At 40.8% G+C, this 23,585-nt stretch overlaps 1 protein-coding gene across 1 annotated transcript; it reads right to left on the bottom strand.

Annotated features, from left to right (window-relative positions):
- Nucleotides 1-354: 354 nt before the first annotated feature.
- Nucleotides 355-13,157, bottom strand: trmt9b (tRNA methyltransferase 9B). Its single transcript, XM_012852483.3, has 4 exons — nt 12,887-13,157; nt 5,565-5,761; nt 5,187-5,360; nt 355-4,210 (listed from the first exon to the last, which is right to left on the bottom strand). Exons 2-4 carry the CDS (start codon nt 5,719-5,721, stop codon nt 3,249-3,251), a joined length of 1,293 nt encoding a protein of 430 aa, XP_012707937.2. The 5' UTR covers nt 5,722-5,761; nt 12,887-13,157; the 3' UTR covers nt 355-3,248.
- Between the last annotated feature and the right edge of the window lie 10,428 nt (nt 13,158-23,585).

The following is a 23,585-nucleotide window of genomic DNA, read 5'->3' as shown; positions in this document are numbered from 1 at the left end:
GCTCTTCCGCTCCTCTGGGGTATTGTGTAAAAAAAAATCTCCCAAATCTACTCTCGTCTTATTTCTTCTTACTCTGACTGCCCTCTTCTCCTTATAAACTTGAACGTGGTTTGCTTCTTGTGACTCTCAGCCATGTTCAAAGTTATACGTGTGAGCAGCGGAAGTACAATGAACAGCTAACACTTTAGTCTAAATAGTCATTTTTCCAGAGGATTTACATTTCTCCTCACGTTCACATCCCCCCCCCAAGATTCCAGATTACACTTCTGTGTAAACCTTTTAAAAAGACAGACCAAAGCCTATACCAGCTTAATGGAGGAAGATAACCATGGAGAATGAAAGATAGCGTTAATATGGCATTAATGACAAAGATGCTTATCAAACTTTAATTGGTGAGAATATAGATATATTTACAGCATCACATTACAGAGGGATCATGGCCCAAACCATAGCTTGAAAGGCATTCTTACTCTAATTAAATGCCCCAGAAGTTAAATGAAGCCTGGCTAAGCATCAAAAAGGAAACTCAGAAATGGGATGTCCCTAAGCCCGAGGCTTAAGTCATTAACTCAGAATACTTAAAGTCTGCTCTTCAAGTGCAATTTTATTGCTTCGTTTAAATTCCTTAGCCGTGCAGCACGAAGGGAAATGTTAATTTCCATTTTGCACTTTTTAGACCATAGACACTGCACAATTGGGTCTAAAAAAAGAGAAAATCATAATGTGTAAAGCAAACAAACTCCAGAAATACAGCAATTTTTTATTCAGCTATAACTATTAACATATCAAATGTTCTCGTCAACTCTCTCTCAGACTTTAAGTAAAACGATCTTATTAAGGATATTTTCTTTTTCAAGACAGACCTGGCCACAATGGCAGTAAACATTTAACAAATGAAATACAACCTACAATTAATTTATAGCATTAGCAAATGAGCAGCCAAACAATACAAAAGAAACATCAAAAGAAAGAAACATCAAAAACCGTCACGTTAAGGGTGTGAAATCGTCTTTCTTCATTAAAACGGATGTGATTTTTTTTTTGTGTGGTAACCAGTTCAGACAGTTTCAGGTCTTTTTGTACATTATACTAGGAAAGAAGCTGCTTGTTTAAAAGTCTTTTTTGTTCTTATTCTGTTCTGAGGACAGATATTTGCAAAATAGCTGTTATGTTTACTCATAAACAGAGAAAGACATGTTTTTTCAACATGAATGTAAATTTATTTATTTTTATAGTTTAAATATGCAGGTTTTAATATACGACCGCCCCGTGGTACAAACTTCTTGACCGCTTAAGATGTTTTGGAACAACTCTGCCATCTGAGAATATCACAAAGTTAGTCTTTCCTTCATTTGATCTAGTCTTAACTCGTGCTAAACTAATTTATTATCAAAGGCAGTTTTTTGTATTGGTGTTTAAATCGCTGGTGGAGATGAAGACCTAACAGAAAATTGGAATTCAGCATTTGATAAAATACACATACTATAAAAAGGCAAGGGTCCTTATATAAAGTCCTGCTGAACTCCATTAGATATTAGATATTTGTGAATGAATGTTGTGATCGTCTCTTTTCTTGTGTTAAGGTAAATTGCTTCGTCAATAATTGCAACACAAAAATTATGGAGAAAAAAAATGAATAAGCAAAAAAACCATTTAAAATCATGAGACACTGAGGTACCTGTAAAACGTAAGAAAAATTGGTCCACACACACTTTATTAAAAAAGGAAACGCATTCTTCTTGGCACAATGAACACAGATAAGCACAAAGTTGGACTTTAGTGTCACATTTGTATGCCATGTACTGACATGAAGCAGCAACATATTAGTGGTACAGTGCAATGTTTCATTCACAGTAAATGAGGCAGTTTATTTGCTGAAACACACGGCCGGTACTTTCAGCTTGTTACGAGACATTATGCAGCTCTTCCTGATTTTAACATGAAACACTCACAGGAAACACCAGTATTTTAGAACATGTTCTAAACCGTTCAGAGCACTATTTTTAAAAGAAATGACTTACAATGCTTTACAAAAAGTATTCACACCCCATGAACTTTATCCACTTTTTTCTACATTAAAAGCACATCTCTGAATATATTTTATTTGGGATTTCATGTGATAGATCACTACAAAGTGGCAGATTTTGTGGCTTGCATTTGTATTAAGCCACATTTAATAATATATTAATAATATAGATCCAGGGAATTGATTACCTTAAGAATTTACATATGTAATAAACACCTTTCATAGTTACATAATGTAATCACAGTATAAATACAGCTTTGTGAAAGCATTATAGGTTAGATTGGTTAGAAAACATTAGGTAATAAACAGTATCATGAAGAGATCAAGTTCTGGGCAGGTTGGAAGCAAGGTTAGATAATAAAACAGTATCCCAAACTTTGAACCTCTCACGTCACGGCGCACTAAATACACTATATATCCACCTTGGTGAAACAAGGTGGTGGCTCAATCATGCTATGGGGATGCCACAGTGTCCAAATTTTAATGGTATTTTTCATTTAAACAAAATGCACTATCACATAAAAATCAAAATGAAATGCATCAGAGTCTGTGCTGCTAACATGACAAAGTTAGAGAAAGTTAAAGGAATATTAATACTTTTGTTAGGCACTGAATTAGCCATTTATTAAACGTCTAATAGAGAAAACTAACCGATTCCTGCTGTTCATTTAGCTCTACATACTCAGAGGTAAAAAAAACCAAAAACAAACATGTTTTCATAAACCAGGCGGACATTAAGAGATCACCACAGAAATAAAATGATTAAAATCCCAAAACCAATGGAAGTTCATACTGTCAGTGTGGCTTTTAAGCCCAAACAGGAAAACAGTGCAATCATCAACATCTCCCTTTGAAGACAAGTTCTTTTTAAAAGATTAAAAAAATAATAGAAGCAAATCGCCAGATGAGACACAAGGCTACTGCTTTCATTGTCTTGCTTTCTGCAGAATAAATACTTAAAATGTGATTTTTAAATCACGCAGTAGGCCATCGTAACGCATTGATATCCTCTGAGCTGAGACAGTTTACTGAACGCATCTTTATCAGCTCTAATAAAAGTGTAAAAACATACCTTTCTCAGCAGAGGGATTGAACTGGGCGTCAGAACCCCGACACTAGCTAAAGCTGCACATTTACAGACATTTCCCTCCCTAGAATGTCCAACGTTAACGTGTGTGGGTGTTGTGCTAAAATGTAGGCCGAAAGACGATAAGTTAAAAATTTAGATTTTCCATAACTGGACCTTCTCTGCCACCACACACCAGTTGGCGTGGTCAAAGTACCCGTGTAGGACATGGAGCTCTTCAACGTGGTGCTCTATCAGCTCTGCCAGCTCTCCCTCTCTGAAGACGTGATAGTACCTCAGACAGGAAGCTTCAGCATGCTCCTCGCTCCCCTCGGGGCTCTGGGTGCCTTCCTGATGCTCTCTTCCTAAGGGCCCCCTGACCCGTTGATCTTCGGACTGCTTCAGGTGCTCCTGCTGCAAGGAAATAAGATCTGGCAGAGCAAGTGAGCCACACTCCTGCACTAAAGATACCGAGACGCCTTTATGTTCTTTGCTACTACCGTTAGTCGGGTTACTAGGGGCTTCTGAATCATTCTGACCTTTTTGCTTGTCTGTGTCCGGGTCAAAAACGTCCTCCTCTGATCCGATCACCGACGGAGGGGAAAAGAAGCTGGAGACCTGCTTGATGAGGCCCCGCCCTCTCGCTCGCTGGTTGGGCTTGTTCCCCTCATTCGCAGCTGTAGCCGATGATAACGGTCTCAGGTCTCTGGAGGACGGCCAGGAGATGGCTAAGCTTCCAAAGTCAAACACGGAATCCAGCGACCTGGAGAAGAACCACGGTCTCTGCGTCCTCTGCTGCGGCACCGTCTGGGCCACGTCTTCTTCGTCCGCCACCGAGGACGTGCTTCTGATCTTCCTGGGGTTTTCAGTGCCGTCCATGGCTTCGCTCACGCTCTGCGTCGTGGCTCGTCTCCTGGGTCTGCCGTCGTCTCCGTTGAAGCCGGATGCCGAGTGAGGGTTGGGGTTCCAGGGAACGAAGATGTCCTGTTTCTCGAACTTCCGCCGTTTCTGCTCCATGGCCCACACGTAGATCATGATGCGTCCGCCAACCCGCAGGGTGCGAGCCATCTCCTTTATTGCCCGTATGCGACGCTCTTTGGTGGAAAAATGATGAATGACTGAACAAAACACAGACATAGTTTTTTTTTTTTAGAATTGTGAAGGATAGAAGGTGAGTATTTACAGCGCCCTGGAAAAGATTTCACACCCACAACCACAAACTTCAATATATGTACTGGCATATGTGATAGACAAACACAAAGTCTAATAATAATAATATGAAGAGAAAGGAAAATCACACTTGGTTTTCAACATTTATTATTAATAAAGTGTTTTGTGTCTTTGTCATCATCCCTGATACTACAATCTCTGAAGAACCACCTTTTACACCATGTCTCTATCAGTTTTGCACATCATGATGTTGATATTTTTGCCCGCGTTTTTCTTTGCAAAAGCCAAGATATATTTTTTGAAAATCATGAAAAAACTAAAAAAAAATATAAATATGCCTCTTGTGACATAGTCTTTCCATTTTTGGATGATGGAAGCATGAATGATGGCTTTTATTTTGGAGCATCAGATTAAAGGGCAACACATACAAATACATGCCACACTTTCAGTTTTTATTTTATTTTGAAAACTAGTGATTTTTCCTTCCGTTTCACATTCATACACTCATATCTTTTGGTCTTGCACAATAAATCCCAATGAAAAAACAATGACGTTTTTCAAACAGGCTGTGACTTTACAAAATATAAAAAGTTCAGTGGGTCAAGGGGTAAATACTTTTGCAAGGTGCCCTAGTGGATCCATTATGAGTCAGCTCTAGTAGGAAACCAAGCGTGCCATGTGCAGAGAGGATAAACTGCCACTGCATGGTTGGCTGCTCCCCTATCTGAGCATAATATTACACCGTTGTTAGACACATGAATTATTTCACACTGCTGGCATGGCAACACGGTGTTGTAAACTGATGTTTATCATTAGATGAGGTAATGAAATTTACACCAAATGGCAGCAGCAGATGTTGAGCTCATGCATACAGAGGGAGCAATCAACGGGGCCGGCCCTCGTTGTACGGGGTGTGTCCGTTACCTGCTATGGAGAGCACGGCGTCGAAGCAGCCGTCTCTGTAAGGCAAGCGCAGCCCATCGCACATCTGGACCTCGTGTCCTTGGCTCCAAGCAAAGTCCACCAGGGGGCGACACACATCGCAGCCCAGCTTGAACACGTCCTTGTTGATGTGGAGATATTTGCCATTGCCACAGCCTGCCAACATTCAGTTAGGACGAAATGGTCTTGAAAACACCGGGAGTCATATCACACGAGTATAAAATCGTGTTACACGAGGTATAAAATGGCTGTTGTGTTTCTACATTTTAAAGGGTGTGAATACACCCAAAGAAAGGACAGTGTCTTAATGATCACGTGTCCCCACGTTTGCAAGATTTAATGGCTGGAGGTGACACCCACCGATGTCGGCTACGATGCTCCCCAGAGGCAGGTCCAGCAGGAACTGTCGCACTTTTGGCCAGGCTTTGTAGCGGCTGTCGTTGAAATACGGAGCGATCTTGTCATAGACGCTGTGCACATGGTCCCTCTCCAGTTGACTGGCAGCCTCCTCCATCATGTCTGTCCGGGCTGCCTCCTGCAGCTTCACAGCTTCATGGCTGAAAGATCAAAATAACTCATTAAACCATCAAATATAGTCAGGGGCAGAGCTAGAGGGGGTGAGGGGAGGGGGCACTGGAACTCCCTGAAACTGATAGGTCACCTACAATGATTGAAATGTCACAGCACCAGGACAATTCCTGCACAGTAGTTGGTGCCATGTAACACAAAGAATGGCAATCCACCCAACTACTAATACTAGCCTTGCTTATCTAAAATCCAATCCAATCCACTTTATTTATATAGCACATTTAACAACAGACAATGTTTCCAATGTGCTGTACATTTAAAAAAAAAAAAGACTAAAAGGACACAGAGGACCACACAACTAAGCGGTGTTAAAAGCCAAAGAGTAAAAGTGGGTCTTAAGACGAGACTTATAACACTCCACCGTAGAGGCAGTCCGTACATGGAGGGGCAAAGCATTCCAAAGTTTAAGACCAACTACAGAAAAGGCTCTGTCCCCTCTGGTTTTTAGCCTTGTCTTAGGCACTATTAACTGAAGATGGCCCTCAGAGCTCAGACCACGTGCCGGAGAATAAATCTGGAGGAGGTCAGTGATATATTTAGGAGCCATCCCATTCAAGGCTCTAAACACAAACAATAAAATCTTAAAATCAATTCTAAAACGAACAGGGAGCCAGTGCAAAGACGCAAGAATTGGTGTAATATGTTAATATTTTCTGGTCCCCGTTAAAAGACGAGCCGCTGCATTTTGGACTAACTGCAGATGGGCTCGTTGGCTAATGCCTGAATAAAGTGCATTGCAGTAGTCCAGACGGCTAGAAATAAAACAGTGTAAAACCTGCTCAAAGAGGTTAGGAGATAAAAACGGGTTTACCTTAGATAAAAGACGAAGATGATAAAAACACGATTTTAAAATGCTATTCATCTGTTCGTTCAGTTTAAAATCTCCGTCTATGGTTACACCAAGGCAGGTTACTTTGGAACGCACAAAATGTTTGAAAGGTCCCAAGTCAGTGATGGCACTTCCAAACACCATCACCTCTGTCTTGCTCTCATTAAACTTCAGAAAGTTTTTGGACAGCCAAGCCTTGACATCACCCAGACAGTCAAGAAGGGGTGTCAGGGGGCAGTGGCTTTTTTTTAGCAATTGGCAAATAAAGTTGACAATCATCAGCATAGAAATGGTAATGGTAAAAACAATACTTCCCCTCCCCCCATCCCCTTTTTTTTTCTTTTGTAAAATAGCCCAAGCTCAGTCAGATTGAATGGAACATACATTTTCTAAACGTGCCAAAAACTCCCATTTAGATTTAGGTTTTGACTTTGACTAGGCTGTGCAACACATCATATGCTTTGATCTAAAGCATTTCTCTGGAGTTCCGGTTTTAGGTTTTGAGGAAAGTGAACCTTTGTCCAAGTCTTAGGTCTCTCCCACTTTAAAAGGCTCTCTTCCAGAATTTCCTTGTAGTAACCTCCATGTATTTTGTCATCAACCGGCTCAGCATTTTGCACATAAAAAAAAAAATCCAGTTTTGTTTTTCATTAAACTTATATAACTTATATGCACTTCAGTATTTGGTGTCAGTCTGTCAATTCAAATTTCCCTAAAGTACACTGAAATGTTTGGCTGTGGCGTTAAAAAAAAAAAAAAAAAAAAAAAAAACGTGTAACGTTTGTAAGACACTGCAGTTACTCAGCATGCTTGGGAGAGAAAAACACCTAAATAAGAACCCATGGGAAGAGTGTGGTGGTGTTTTTCACCACATGCTTGTTAAGGTCCAGCTGGCAGCCTTAATCAGCAGACACACTCAAACATGTGTGCAGGCAGCAGTGGTAATTTAATGCCAAATGTTCTGCTGTGTGCCTTAAGTACCAGCAGCATCAGGCAGCCCTCTCATGTCTGTGATGCACTCCTCCAGATGAACACTTGTTAGGAAAAACACAGAAGTCGTTTAACGAAGCTCTGAGCAGCTCCAGTTTTCCGCAGGTACGCAAAATAGATGTTTTAAAAGGAGAATAATGAACATCATGAGTCGTTTTTGTGTGTATTTCACTGCGACTGGATTCAACTGCAGAAAAACCTTGGTGTCACACTTGGTAGGGAATTTAATTCTGGGATTTTCATTTTAACCGGGACTTAAATATTAGCGTTGTCATGAATATCTCGTCTTGTAATGCTTTCATTGAAATCCTTATTATGCGATAGACCCTCTGCTGCAAACCCATACGCTTTCAGATTATGTGTTTTTGACCTCTGTGTTATTCACAGTTCTCTCTGCAGTCCACAGATTTTATTAGAATGCAGCCCTTAGTTCCTGCAGTGCTTCTGCTTTAGCGCCCTCAAGCAGAACACTACAAATAATTTGAAGTATTACACAAAGGATTACATTGATATTTTAGGCAACAAATGTCTCAAGATGCAGCGTCCTTATTCAACTGATGAGGTTCTGATCTTGTGACGGAATTGTAGCCTCAATCACATGGCGACTTCCAAGAGATCTTAAACGTGGTCGTTTCCAAAAATACTTGGCAGATTTCATATTACTCATGTAGCATCAAGCCGTTAATATTTTGATGGGACAAATATCTTAAGAGCCCGACTATTTCTAGCCAGCAAAGTTCAACCTCTCAAACAAGTTGGGGATCCTTCCCCTGCAGCAAGGTGACATTCCATGTCCGGGTACCGCAAGGAGTAGGGCTGGACGATATAGAGAAAAAAAAAAAAAAGCATATTGATAAAATATAAATCATATTGATCGATATCGATAATTATCAACAAATTCAAAACATGTGTTTTAAGTGCAGCCGTGGCCATTTTATGCTGTTGCTTAGCGACCTATTTTTATATTCAGAACACACAGACACTGAATTCAAACTCAACCCTTTATACAACTAACTTTTTACCAAAACTACTAGTTTTTTCTTTTTAAAAATGAAAAAGAACGTGCTCTCTCTCAACTCTATGAAGGGGGCGGAGCATAGGGGGCGGTGCGTTCCTGGGTCTGCGTTTGTGATTGGTTGGTAGGATGTAATGACTGTAGCAAAATGCCAAAGGAAGGAAAACTGTTATTCTATTGAACTTTTTACTTGCCCTTTATTTCTATCATCGATATACGTCTATTGATCGATATATACCGTTGTTGTAATTATCGTCCAGCCCTAGCAAGGAGCATTCTGGCTACCAAGTGCTCGCCGACAACCCCGACCCCAGGCCTGGCTCCAGGGTGGGGCCCTGGCTCGGCATTAATGGCTGATGTTTTGTGATTCATCCTCATCATGTATGACCCTAACAGGGGCATTTAGCCCCAGTAAACAGCCCTCGGATCAACCAAGCACTCAAATCCCTCTGCCACGTTAAGTTGAGGGGTTTAAGTTTGGGGGTGGGGGATTGTTCCTGCCTCAAGTGGATTGCACCGGTCCATTTTGGCGAAGAGACAACATAGCAGGAGGGAAAGCTCTTGATTTAGCGGCCGTCTATGTTCCTACCTTCACCCTACCCTGGTCATGAAATTTGGGTCAAGCCAAGGGAAATTGTCAATGGAAAAGCGGTGTTAGAGTTAGGGCGAGGAGCTCGGACTAGAGCTGCTGCCCCTCCACACTGAGAGGAGTCAGCTGAGGTGTTCCACTGAGAGGAGGCCCAGGGGGAAGCCCTGGACACACTGGACAGTCTCTCAGCTGGCCTAGGAACATGTCGGACGGCGCTCAAAGCTGCCTCTCAAGTACCCCAGCGCTCTCAGTGCCCCTAAGCCGCAGCTCGTGGTCTCCAGCTCTCCGCAGTGGCTTCCAGAGCTTTTCTATGGCCATCAACCCCCTGGTCGGCCACCTGAAATTCCTTTTGTTTCCCCTTTGGCCTGCCGACCCGAGCCTCCCGCCGTTCGCCCTGGTTGGGTAGTTTTTTGTTGGACTCTCTCTCTCTCCGTCCTTAGCCTCCCTCCGCCCACCCTGGGTGTGTTGTTTTGGTTTTTCTTTGGTCGTCTAGGATCTGACCTTGGGGGGGGGGGGGGGGGGGGGGTTCCCATGGTGAAGCAGCCATGGTGAAGCAGTTCCTCCTGCTTCACCATGGGCAGTTCCGGATCATTCCACCGTTCACTCTACTCAGTCCCACTCCAAGCCTGATCTATTTCACCTGCTGCTCTAATTATCCTGGACACAATACACCTGCCAGCTCTCCTATAAATACTTACCTCAGTCTACCATTCCCTGCCGGATCGTCTGCTGTACTCCACTGACAGCATCCTCACTGCGTTTGTTCCTCGTCCTTGCCTCACGCCTGCTTCTCACATCTGCCAAGCCTTAGCTCCGCCTTCTAGCTCCAGCCATCATCACATGCCTGCTCCAGTCTAGTACAGTCTCCTGGTTCTTCATCCCACTACTCAATCCCTTCAATAAAGACTCTTTAATTGTGGCTCTGTGTGTGGCTGAATTCGGGTTCAATCCACAAAACCCTGACACGCCCTTGCTCTATTTATCGCAGTTTCCTCTATAGGTCACATTAGTCAGTTCATGAGAGGGTGATTAGAGTCGTATTCTCTGGCCGTGGGCTTGACTTGCAGCGCACTCTCATTCACCTAGTTACCTTGTTGAGCCTCTGCTACGATTGACGTTTTAGCGAGAGAACATGGGCTAGCCTTAATATTTATAACTGTCTTACATCAGAAGACGTTACGATTCTAAACGAAACACCAGTGCAGTTGCAACGGCAGATGCTTTTCCTCTTCTCCCATGTGCGTGCACAACACTGGTGTCATTTCATGTTGTCACCAGAGGGGGGGGGGGCAAGCCTCTGCTGAAACTCTGGAACTTGTGCAATGCTCCTTTGATAAAGATGCAGTGATCTGAATTTTGTGGCCGACTTCTGATCTCTGGTTATATTTTCTGTAAAGTTTCCAACTGATGCTGATTCCGGCCAATTTCAATTTCTCTTTAAGAACAATCACATAAAAAGATACCAGTACAGCATTAAACTAACTTATATATTTTTTAAGAGTCATAAACAGCCATTCATGCTATATTATGAGCTGAGTTGAGTGACATTGTGTATGTGAAAGAGCAATGACTGTAAAATAATGTTTTACTATTATTTTAAAATAAAATGCCAAAATTGACTTACAACATTTAAGCGTTTTAGCACTGTCAGCATGGTTAGCATTCCTAAAGCTGCAGGCTCCTTGAGTTTTCCTTGGAGAATGTAGACCTTCATCTTAATTCTTATATTTCCAAAAGACATTTCCAAATTCAGGACCTTCCAAAACAAACAGAGGCCAAAAGCTCAAAAGGACTGAAGAGAGCTGTAATCCATTCGGCCTTCCTGCTACCTGCTTTGAGTCTCGCTCTCTCTCATATTTTCTTGCAGCCTGAATGAAAGGCAAACAGACCTCAACGTATCATAAACAATACAGTTTCCTTCTCACATCTCTGTGCATCCTCCGTAAAGCTCCTTGAGTCTTCTTCAGTTAATACTAGCATCCACACTGATGAGTGTTAACATCCAATGACTGACAGCTCTTATGCATAGTCCATTCAGTGACTGGGGAAAAATATATATTTTTTAAGTTTCTTAACAGACAATCACCACTTATCAGGGCTAAATAAGGGAAGACTCATCTCATTCTGGTCAGCAGCCAATAGCCAATTTGCTCAGTGCATCTCCAATTATTAACACCCTGTAAAGGAAAGCCCTCACTGCTGACACAGCCTTCACAAGACAAGACAAAATAAGATGAGAAATACCTTTACGGTGCCACAATGGAGAAATCCGGGCCCGGCAATGGCAAAAACACAGTTATACACTCTATAACCTCTTATTCGGCTACAAGAGGAAAGGCTCGTGTTTATATTTATACGGTCTTTTTATTCACAGCAAATAAAACCTTCCAGCTGAACAATTTCAAGAACCTGTCTAGCTCCTTTAAGTCGGTCAGTGTGAAGAAATTCACATAAATTTAACCCAATCACAGCAGTGGAATCTAACAAACCATCTAAGAAGCATCTTCCTCCTTATCTCTTGAAGAAGACAGCCTGAGCTATTTTATATTATGCTGTGCTACAGTGCCGACAATACGCATTATGGAAATAGGATATGCACAGGGAGGGCTGAGCTGAGACATATTAAATGTCTATTTTTGTCTATATAAAACTGTCAGATCCATCTCCTCAGTGGGCATCAGGGGGCTTGCCTTTGTGCTCTGCGTATGAATGTAGGTTAGCCAGCATCCCTCTCTCAGACCTATTTCTGGACTACTTACATCATCCCAGCAGAGTGGAAGTAAAACATCCACCACATGAGGCTTTAATGCGGCCTCGTTTACTATATTATCTGTGTTAAAATGCAAGTTCTTCCTTCTGTTCAGGAGACTGTGGTAGTCCTCAGCTGACATTATGTAACCAGCAGCTGGGATGGCTACAGCACTGGCTCTGACTGACAATTGGAGCTAAAATTAAATCAGGGGACAGATGCAATGCCTGACAGACAGAGTTGTTGGAAGAAGGGGCCAATTGGTGGGTTATTGCTAATCAGTCATTTTGAATATTAAAAATAAGATTTCAAAGCATCATGTAGATATTTAGGCACAACTGGAAGCTAAACACTGTTTGCACTCAAACTGAAATCATTCTAGGTGTAGGTTGCAAGACCGAGCGGTAGCCCAGCTATAAGCAGCACTGTGATGTGCTGGGGAGGGGGGGGGGGGGGGGGGGGGGACATCTGAGAAAATGAACAGGAACTGATTTGCAGGAACAGTTAAATTGGATCAAAATGTGACGAGAGGTCTTTTCCAAAGAAAAAAAAACGCATCAAAGCCGGTGCTGTTTTTAAAATGTGCAATAAATAATGAGTTTATTCAAGGGCACCAGACGGGAGAGCCCGTCCTGGGAATAAAGGTAATCAATCAGTTGACGTTTTATGAGTCCAGTCATTTATTCACACAAATGTATGCGAATCATTTGAAAATAAATAGTTGGACATTATTATTAGGTTGATGCATTAAAGTTTCTGAATTTGATTTATAAGCTTGAATAAAAGGCAACATAAACACCAAATGGCACACATGTTTCTCAATATAAAGGTATTTTACCTTAAATAAAAAATAAATTCGTATGCTGGATTGTTTAGATTTAGTTAAAAAAAAAATGAATAACTCGGTCTTAAATTCGCTTACTGTTGTTGTGGGGTAATTATCCGCCCCTATATGCTCAGGTCGCCGGAGTTAAACTTCCATCAGAGCACCGGGCGATGGATGTAAATGGACGACCCGTCATGAGGATGGGAGGCAGGTGCCGGTCACAGAAGCGCCGGGAACATTGTGAACGGCGAGGGGGGTCGGACGGCTGGAGCGGACCAAAAATCTAAGGGAACACCTCCCGCCTGCGAGTGTGACCGCCTGGAGCGCAACCGCAGCACGGCATCATATCCATAGCATGTTGGGCTCCTCGCGCGTCAATGTGATGAGAGCGCAGCGCGAGACTTCCTGTGGTGCATTTCAAAATAAATGTCACTTACTGCAAAAGGCAGCAGATTTAAAAAGGGAAGCATTGATTCCCCCTTACGTTTAACCATCTTTGAGTTAAATATTTCTGTTACATCCATGCATTTACCTTAAGAAATCAAGAGATACCTCCGTTCTTTCAGTAACTCTAGGCTGTTTGCAGTCTAGAATGGGTGGATCCTCCACTGACAAAAGTGGAATGTCACTAATCTGCTTTCAAGTGTCACCTAAATAACTTACGGTTGGCTGAAGTACAGAGATATGTTTTGTCTTGGTGCATGTCAAATTTGAGCATGCTTTTTTTTTAAACTTTCTTTAATTATGCCTTTCCCCCCTATGTTTTAATCATGTAAAGCACTTTGCATTCTCCCACCACTAAAATGTACTATAGAAATACTCTTGCCTTACCTTGCTGGTCCAATAGTGTGTTAAAAGCAAGAAATGATAGGTGAGCACCAGTGGCCATGTCAGGGTGCTTTGGCTCTGATTTGGACTGATTTCAACTCTCATAAATTCATCCTCTCAGAAAACACACTCCCAGCAGCAAAAAGACATTTAAGTCCAGGCTGAGGATGTTCCATTAGGGACACCGTGTCCTTCAGGGGACACATGTTGGGTTCCAGTTGTCTCGGAAATCAAAAGTAGGAGCGGATAATGTGGTAAATCCAAGTAAACAACATTCCAGTAAACACAGTCGGAGCAGTCCATCCATCCATCCATCCATCCATCCATCCATCCATCAATCCATTTTCCAAACCGCTTAATCCCTCATGGGGTCGTGGGGTTGCTGGTGCCTATCTCTAGCATTCAGTCGGAGGAGTCAGGGTTCCAAAATTAAAACAACAGGTTAGTATTCCAATATGGTGACTGGCAGGAAAGCTATAGGTTATTTTTTGTTCTTAGTACCTCATACAAACGTTGTTTAAAGCTGTAGCTACTCACAACATGCAAACAACGCTTAATTTCTGCGCAGCGGCTACATGTAACATCGATTTGAGACGCACTCTTACAACGGTGTCTTGTAAAATAAACCTGTTTTCATCACAGCTCACTGTTGTCGATGCGAGGAACTGCCATATTGGATCAGACAACCTGCCTTCAAAAATGTTTCCGACTTTCCAAGGGGAAAGTCCAATTATAGTGACTTTTTACAGTTGACTTTTCCCAATGGGGAGCCAGGCTTTCCGAGTTCCGACTGCAAATGAAATGCAACAACAACAGTAAGCCTTCTCCAGACCCACAGAACAGTGGGCCGGACAACCAAACCTCTTCTATGCCCCTTAGCCGACGGTCGTTTTATTTTAAAGGCCACACATTTCGTTTCCGGTCTTACTGATGCGAACTTGACTCGGCTGATCAACCGTTGGTGTGTACACAGACGACAAGCCGTGCGGTCGCGGCACACCGTTGTTATTGGCTGCCGTCCTCACGTGACAAACACAACAAACAACGTGAACGGCAGCTGACAGCTCACGAGAGCTTTAATTTCATGCTTCGTCTCCCTTTTTTAAAATCAATCAAATGATTGTAGCGAGAATAAAACCACCGGAGTGCTGAGATCATTGAACAACTTGGAGCTGATCATCTAAATTATTTGTGCGTTAAATCAGGTTCAGATTCTCCACTTGGAAACTCAGGAAACAGGGGTTGTGTAAGAGGGGTGGTGTTTTTCAGAGGGGATATAAGAGCAGACGTCCCTCCTACCTTGGTTTTTTTTTTTTTTTTTTGCTGTCCCCTAGTGAGCTAGCTCTGATTATTTTGTCTGGCTTTCTTGTCCTTATGATCATTAGCAGCAGTAAGTGGTTCATCACTGCCATTCTGGGAGCACAAATCACCAATCACAGCATGGCTTACATGATCATCATTCCAAGCACGCCTGCTCTTTTCTGCTGCTGGCTTCCTCACATAACAAACCTGACTTCACCTGGCATGCAAATGTGTGCAGAAAAATAAAATACACACCTCTTTTACGTTTGTTTGATTTGCTCATTCGTCTGGCCTTCTTGTCAGGAAGAAGCTCAAAGTCGTCGGGCCCCTCCGCAGGTGACCTTTTCCTGTTTCTGATTTCCTGTTTTTTGAGCTCCATATTGTGTGACCGTTGCACAAACGCTTGGCAAGTCTCGGTTGTACTTTTCTACATGAGTCAACTCACTGTGAAAAAGTCTGGCATGTGAGAGGAATCAGGTTGGCAAAAAAAAAACAACAACGCTGAGTCATTGTTGAAATATTTAGATCAACACAGGTGCAAATTGTATTCAAGAAAAACAATGCACGACTGCTAAAAAGCATCCGATAACCACAATAAAGGAGAGCTCATTGGAAAGCGTTCTTATAAAGTCACTGGTGGAAAGCTTGCTTTGAAAAGGATTATGGACAAGGCTTAGCAGATGCTCTTCTTTTCATTAAAGTCAAAGACAAAATGCTTATTCCCTGAAGGCCCCACATATGACAGTCTATGTGTAAAGGTCAGCTTTGGTTTTCTGCATGGACAGGAGCATTGAATAGGCTCAACGCATGGGATTACCGCTCCCAGAAATAGTCATTTCCTCAAAACAAATTCACAAAATTCACAGACACAAATTCGGACATGTTTAGAATTATACCATACCGTAACCATATTTATTTATAAAGCACTTTACAAGGACAAAGGTCAACAAAAGTTCTGTACACATACAGCTGAAAATAACTGTAAAATTAAAATAGACAAAACACAGAAAGAGTTAAAATAGACAAACAAGATAGTAAAAACAGTTAAAAATCTAAATAACTAAAATAATTGGAAATTAAAAAATATTCAAAATGAAGTCAGCCTCTCAGGATGTGCAAAAGGCTTCAGCAAACAAGTTTTAAGAAGAGTCTGGACCTCTGAAAGAGAGGAGGCCTGCCTGACATCCACTGGCAGATTGTTGCACAATTTTGGAGCCGCTGCAGCGAAGGCAACGTCTCCTCTTAGTTTCGGCTTTGATTTAGGGACAGTAAGGAGCTGCTGGTTGGCAGACCTATAGGGTACTGGGCAGGTGAATGGAAGCACAGCAGCTCAGAAGGGTAGGGAGGGGCCAAGCCATTAAGAGACTTAAAAGCAAGTAAAAGAACTTTAAAGTGGATCCTAAAACATACAGGCAAACAATGAAGGGAGTTTAGGATGTGGGTAATGTGCTCAGACCATTTTGTTCCAGTTAAAAGTTGTGCTGCAGCATTTTGCACAACCTGCAGGCGCCTGATGGATGCCTCACAAACCCCAAGATAGAGCGAGAAACAGTAATCCAGCCTAGATGTATAACAAATGCATGGATTAGTGTTTCAAAAAGATGCCTTGATATGAAAGGCTTTACTTTGACTAGCTGCCTTAGATGAAAAAAGCTAAATTTTACAATGGCCCTTACCTGGCTCTCAAGTTTACGATCTGCATCTATCTTAACTCCCAGATTTGTGATAATTGGCCAGATTATCACAGTAACACATTGTGCCAAAGGACCAAGATCAATGTTTGAGGTGTCAGGTGTGCTACAAAAAACCATCACTTCTGTTTTTTGCTCATTCGAGTTTAAAAGGTTTGAAGCCATCCAGGACGTTATATAGTTTAAACAACTGAATAATGAATCTAAGGAGAAGCCCTTGGCTTTTTTTAAGAGAAAGATAAACTTGGGAATTATCTGCATAACAATGGAAGGAACCCTCATGTTTCCTGAATATAGAACCAAGGGGAAGCAGGTATAAGGAAAAAAAGCAAAGGGCCTAACACTCCTGTGGAACGCCACACTGAAGAGGAGCAGCAGAGGACACAAACTCACCCAGTTTTACTAAGACATTGTTTTTCTGCCAAGTAGGACCTAAACCACTACAATGCAGTAGCCCTGACACCTGCACACTGCTCCAAATTAAAAATTTAAATTATATGGTCAACTGTGTCAAATGCAGCAGTTAAATCCAGAAGAACAATAATAACAAATTCCCTCGAGTCAGCTGTTAAAAGCACATAGTTGAAAAAAATCTTAAAAGGGCAGTTTCAGTACTGGGCAAAGCTTTAAACCATGTGGAAAGACCGTTAAAATTCCACGTTCTTCTAAAAATGCCATTGGTTGATTATAAACCAACTTTACAAGAATTTTCTAGATAAAGGGCAGTTTTGAGAATTACAGGCCTATTTCCAAAGTATCAGGATCAAGACCAGATCATTAAGGTCATCGTCCGTCATTAGGATTCATTATAACAACGTTTCAGGCTATAATTCATGAAACATTTCACAGGGTACTGCAGCAACTGCTGCTTTAAAGAAGCCTTTAAAATTCTGGTTATGCGTAACTTATGTTTTCCTACTACATAAAAGTTAGTAAGAAACAATAATGCCAAGGTAATATATTTATGGACTTAAATAGATTGTGACTGAAAAGCAAAATAGGGGATAATACAGCTGAAGAAAGAATAATATTAATAGAAAATCTGAAATATATGGCATGTATTTGGAACAAGCCCTCCAGCATCGATTCTCCATTTCAGACCATACTTCCACAACAAAAACTCAAGCAAGATTCCCCCCCAAACCCCCCACCAGATTACGTTGTGCTTCCACATCATTACAAGGTGAACTACTGACATCTTGAACCATGTGATCTTACAGGTGATGCAGCTGGGATATACCTGGCAGCCTTCACCTGTAGGACTTCCTCAAGGGGATTTCCATCATCCCCTTGGGCGGGCTGTCTTAGTGCATTCAGTATTTAAATACAAGGACAGTTGTATTTAAGACCCTAACCCTTATGAAGCATGTGGATATCTTCAATTCCGAGATCCGACAGTACACAGGATCATGCACAGTATCTTCTCTCAGTGTGCACTCGTGGACTGAGCGGTTGCTGCTGTTTTTTCTTCACATCAGAACTATTCCGAAATCTTACATTTCCCTTTACTGTTCACAGGGGTTACAAGTTTGTTACTACCTCCTTCCGGTTTGGGATCTTGCAGTCGATCTCGAGGCGTAGTAAACACATTGCCCAATCTTCTTTGAAATCTACATTAAATTGCCAAAAGTATTAGCTTACCCATTCAAATTATTGAGTTCAGGTGTTCCAAGCACTTCCAAAAAAACGAGCAAGTAGGCAAATAGACTGCTTCTACAAACCTCTCTGAAAGGTTGGGTTGTTCTCAGGAGCTCCATGAACTCCAGCATGCTTGGAGGCAACATGTGCGATAGATCCAGCAATCATGTCTCCTCACCAATAACTATTCCACAGTCAACTGTTAGTGGTGTTATTACAAAGTGGAAGCGATTGGGAACCACAACAACTCACCTATGAATTGTGTGGCGTGCAAGGTCACCGAGCATAGTTAACGGTTGCTGAGGAGCAGGGCGGTGGCAAAGTTTTTGCAGAGTCAATAGCCAAACTTAAGGTTGCCTTCAAATTAGTTTAACAGCAGTGGGAACAATGCTGTCAGGTCAAAGCAATAAAAATGCTCGTAGTAGAGGGAGAAAGGCTACAAAAGCACAAATACGAAATTATAGCTAAAACGAGTGATGCCTTCATTATTTTTGGTTAAAAAGAACGCTGCAATAAGTTTCATTCAACATATTTTTTTTCTGAAGTATAATGCTGCAATGACACAATTTCACTTTGCTTTTAGTGTTTTAACCTTTCTTGAACTCAGCTCTCTTTTGAAAACAGGGGGAAAAAAACAAGCTTACCCAACTGTAAGCATGCTTCAAACCTCACTGTGTGAAATCTACATGTATGACCCAGATCTGTAACACCATGTTGATGAGGCAGAATATTGGGAACTCGTCCCCAAAAACTCCATAGAGATCGTAAAAAAACTAACATGGGCGTTTTCCTTCAAATAACCGATTCAAGGGAAAGAATATTCACCCATTTCGTCATACATAAAACAAAATCAGTGTTAGACTGAGAGAACAGTATTTCCCGGCTCTTCCCACAGAAGTGATTAGAAGAAAAAAATGTCAACCTTAATGTACCTGTGTGCAGCTCTAATGAGCACCAGCGGGAACAAGGAAACTGTGACTTATTTCCTGAGAGACACAGTAACCCTATACTGTTTGAAAAAAGGCTGCGTTGAAATGGTTTTAATGTTGTAATAGGGTGATTATTTTTTTGGAGCAACATGTCGTGTCCGCATATTTCTCTTACCAAGATTTTTTACTGGATGTGCCAACTATTCACAATAATTTACTTTGGTCATGCACTTAAGCGTTTTGCATAACTTGAACATAAACAAAATGCATTTATAATATTTATATGTATTTTACACACCTTTTTGGTGACACATATGCTCAATTCTACCATGTCTGCAGTGCAATGTAATGAACTTCCTCAGTAAGTTTAGGCCATAAGATTCCAAAACATTTGTTTTTTCTTAAACAACTATATAAACAAGACTCAACTTTATCTCATTATGCAATTTAATCTGGTAGAACATTATTTCTTATTTGCCATTTTAAATGTTTGGAAAATTTTCATTTGGGTTCCACCCTATTAGGTCTCTGAACCAAACAGGGTGGACCTAACGGGGGAGATATGGGGAAACAATAATAATTAGAATTATTATTAGTACATTGTTTTTTATGTATACATGGGTATCTGTGTATTTTAATAGGGTAATACAATAGAATACATTATTGAAAAATCTTTGTTGGAAAAAAATTGTGAAATTATACACATTTGTTAGGAAATGGCAGCAGCGCTTAGTGTAGCGGAGGTACAGCGTCGGTACAGGGCAAAGCAGGATGCAGACAAAGACAGGAGAGCCAGGTGCCTGTAAAAAGAGAAAAATGGCAGCAGGACAGAGAGACAGGAAAAAAATAAAATAATTAAGCGAGAAAAGCATGCCCAGAGGAAAAAGTGGACGGAAAGAAAGAGGCAAAACCAGGGAAAAGGACATGGGAAAGGCCAGTTCAATTCCTCCTTTTGGTGGATAAGCTACAGACACATCCGAATGCTTTTCTTGCAATATCTGGGGATTTTAAGATAAGATAAGATAAGATAAGATAAGATAAGATAGTCTTTATTGATCTCACAATGGAGAAATTCACTCGTCAATGGAGAAATTCACAATGGCCTCACTTTCTGCTATACTTCCAACTTTTCAACAGTCTGTCACTTGCTCTACTAGAGAAAACAAAACTCTGGATTTGTTTTATGCTAATGTCAAGGACTCATCCATCTCTAAAGCTAGACCTCCTTTTTGGCAAATCAGATCCCCATCTTGTTTTTCTCAGCTCAGAATATAAGCATGTATTTCTAGTGGGGATAGCATCATCCCCATCATAACAGGGAGATGCTTCCCCAACAACAAATCCTGGATCACCAGTGACGTGAAGGAACTGCTGAGTGAGGGAAAAAGAGCCTTCAGGGAGGAAGACAAGGAAGTAATGAGGAACATACAGAAGGAAGTAAAGATAAGAGAAAGCAAGGTGGTGTACAGGAGGAAGCTGGAGAGCAAGCTCCAGCAGAGCAATATAAGAGATGTGTGGTCAGAGATGAAAAGATTGCAGGTTTCAAGCAGGAGGATCAGACTAATGGGAGTATGAACAGAGCCAATGAGCTGAACACACACCACTAGAGATGGACAAGAAGCTAATTATATGGAACTGGTGGACCGCTTCGTGATATGGTGTGAAAACAACCACCTCATTCTGAATGTGGCTAAAACGAAGATTGGTGTAGATTTCAGGAGAAATAGGAATAGGTCCAACACTAATACCACCCTAGAAGAACTGGAGGTGGTGTTCACTTGGGGGGCAAATAAAAGGGAAGTCAGACTTTCCACTGCTATGCTCCCGTCCACTGTTAGTAAAGGTTTTTACTTAAATACATTTTAAAAAGTATAAACTATTGTGAATATCTTTGTGCAATATCAGGAAGTGATGAACATTAAATGTACAGAACGGTAAAGGTTTTTAAAACTATCAATATATTCCATGCTGTCAGTAAAAATGGGTAAGAATTTAATTGTTCATTTCATATTAGGGATACATAGTATTCGTAAGTAAATGATTTGTTACAGTTTTCATAAAATAATGTATTATGATAACAAAAGGGAAAAGTAATAAAAAAATAAATAAATAAATCAATATTTACATGTTTGTTTGTGGTCTATATTTAAATGTCCCCAAAAGGGTGGAACACATTCATTATGTTTAAAAAAACAAACAAAACAAAAAAACACTGGTAATTATTATTTTATCCATCCCTGAGCTTGACTATTATTAATTCCTATCGCTAAACATGTCAGTGTTGTAACACGACATGTTAGAAAATAAAGCATACAGTTTTTATTCACAGTAAGGAGGCCAAACTGTTGCCGCAAAAAAAGAATCACCCAATTATCAATTTAACGTATTAGTTTTATGCAGGTTATACAGCATTTGTTAGCAGAAAAGGCAACAAATTGTGTTTCCATGACTGAATCTGTCACCGCAAGCCATAAATACTGATCACATGCTTACTTACTCTCCTACAGATGTCCCTTAAAAGCAACGTGGGCAATGTTGAGCAGTCTGATGTTGACCGTTCAATTGCTGTTGTTTCAGTCTGCAGCTCAATAGCTTTAAAGTGCAACATGAGAGAGAAGATCCAAAAGAAAGATTTTGTTGGTTGGTTAAAAGGTTCCAGCTCCTTCTAACAACTGTGGTTTGAATCCTTACACTATTTACACTTGAAAATAGTTACCATTATCAAAGTGACTAAACTGCTCTTTCAATGAAGAATACCAACAAAGAGTTATTTTACTTAAGTGATTCAATTTGAAATGTGAAGCTCAGCTCTTATGATGAAATATTAAACACAAATTCCATGCATCAAAAGGCAACATAGAGACACACAGGAAAAAACGTTCAGGAATCTATATACCACCCAAAATTTGTTTTCAAGAAAATTGGAATATTGCATGATTCCAAACAATCATCGGGAAGACAGCTTATTTGACATCTGTCCAGTAGATTGTCCACAAGAAGGGTAAACCAGAACAGGTAATTATTAAAGAAGTTGGGTGTTGGCAGTGCTGTATCCAAGCATATTAATGGAAAGTTGAGTGGAAGAAAAAAGTGTCGTTGAAAAGTGTCCACTAAAATAGTGCACACATTCGCTGGTGTTGCTGAAGTGATGGGACTTTAAAGAAAAAGAAGTTTCAAACTCTCGAAATGAGTACATGTAACTAAACATGCAGTCAACGCTATCCATATCATGTTCCCTTGTGGGATAAACTGAGTTGAGAATAATTATAATCTACCAGAATACAGAGACTGTCTTCTATTACTGCCCCCTTCTGGCATGTCACCCTCATAAATCTGAGGCTTTCAGCTGCTTTGAATCGGTTTGACAAAACCTGTAGTCTGTGAGCCCTCAGCAGGAGCATTTGCTGTTTAACATCCCCTAAAGCTTCAGTCTTTTAATCGTGAAGTTAAAAAAAAAAAAAAAAAAAAAAAAAAAAAAAAGGAGCTGAAACCATGCTGCTAATTTGAACTACGAGTCCTTTCAAAATCTTAAACAGTCTGCAATAGCGTTGTGTCCTCAGCTAAAGGAAGTCAAGCCAGTTGAATGAAGTCATTGATGATGGATTGCCCCTCCCTTTGAGCAAGCAAACTGGCAACAGCAGAGAGGAACAAAGAAACCTCAGGCAGAACCAGTGTCAGTATCAGCGGCAATCTGCTGCGACTAAGCTTTCTTTTTAAGATATTACAACTCATAGAAACGTAAAGATGTCTGTAAAAATGACTTGCAAATAGGGCTGGACAATATAGAAAAAAAGCACAACAGTAAAATAGAAATCCGGTTGATCGATATTGATAATATTTGAAAAATTCAAAACATATATTTTAAGTGCAGCCATGAACATTTTATGCTGTTGTTTAATGGCCTATTTTTAGATAAAGAATATTGAATTCACACAAAAAAAAAAAAAGAAAAAAGATTATGTTCTCTCTGAACTCTTTCAAGGGGGCGGAGTTTGGTGACGGAGCGTTTGTGATTGGTTGGGAGGATGTAATGACTGTAATATTATTCTATATTATAGGCTAGAATGCAAAAGGAAAACAGTTCTTCCATTGAACATTTTACGGACCTTTTTTTTTTGTCTATCGCACCACACCTCCATCGATCGATATTTATTGTTATTGAGTTATCATCCGGCCCTACAAGCAGCATTAAAATAGAATGGAGTCTCTTCTTAGCTTACAAAAAAAATCAATAGGAAATGTCAGTTATCTCCTAATCTGACTGAATAGCAGTGATATACAGCAGCAGTTATAGTGACAAACTAAATCACTTAAATGTAACACGAAGGCAATACCTGAGACCTCCTTCAGCAAAACAACTCGCCTCGTGTTGGTTGAACCAAAGACAAATAAATCCTGAAACAAAAG

This window comes from Fundulus heteroclitus, chromosome 18 (genome assembly GCF_011125445.2).
Source record: "Fundulus heteroclitus isolate FHET01 chromosome 18, MU-UCD_Fhet_4.1, whole genome shotgun sequence".
NCBI lineage: Eukaryota > Metazoa > Chordata > Actinopteri > Cyprinodontiformes > Fundulidae > Fundulus > Fundulus heteroclitus.
The sequence above is the reverse complement of the archived record's forward strand: the minus strand, read 5'-3'. Positions and strand labels throughout refer to the sequence as shown.

Bases quoted from the DNA above. Each gene is read 5' to 3' on its own strand.
- trmt9b (XM_012852483.3), bottom strand. From the start codon at position 5,721: ATGATGGAGGAGGCTGCCAGTCAACTGGAGAGGGACCATGTGCACAGC. The intron at 5,361-5,564 runs GTGGGTGTCACC...GAATGTTGGCAG, and splicing joins GAGCATCGTAGCCGACATCG to GCTGTGGCAATGGCAAATAT. The intron at 4,211-5,186 runs GTAACGGACACA...TGTTTTGTTCAG, and splicing joins CGCCGTGCTCTCCATAGCAG to TCATTCATCATTTTTCCACC.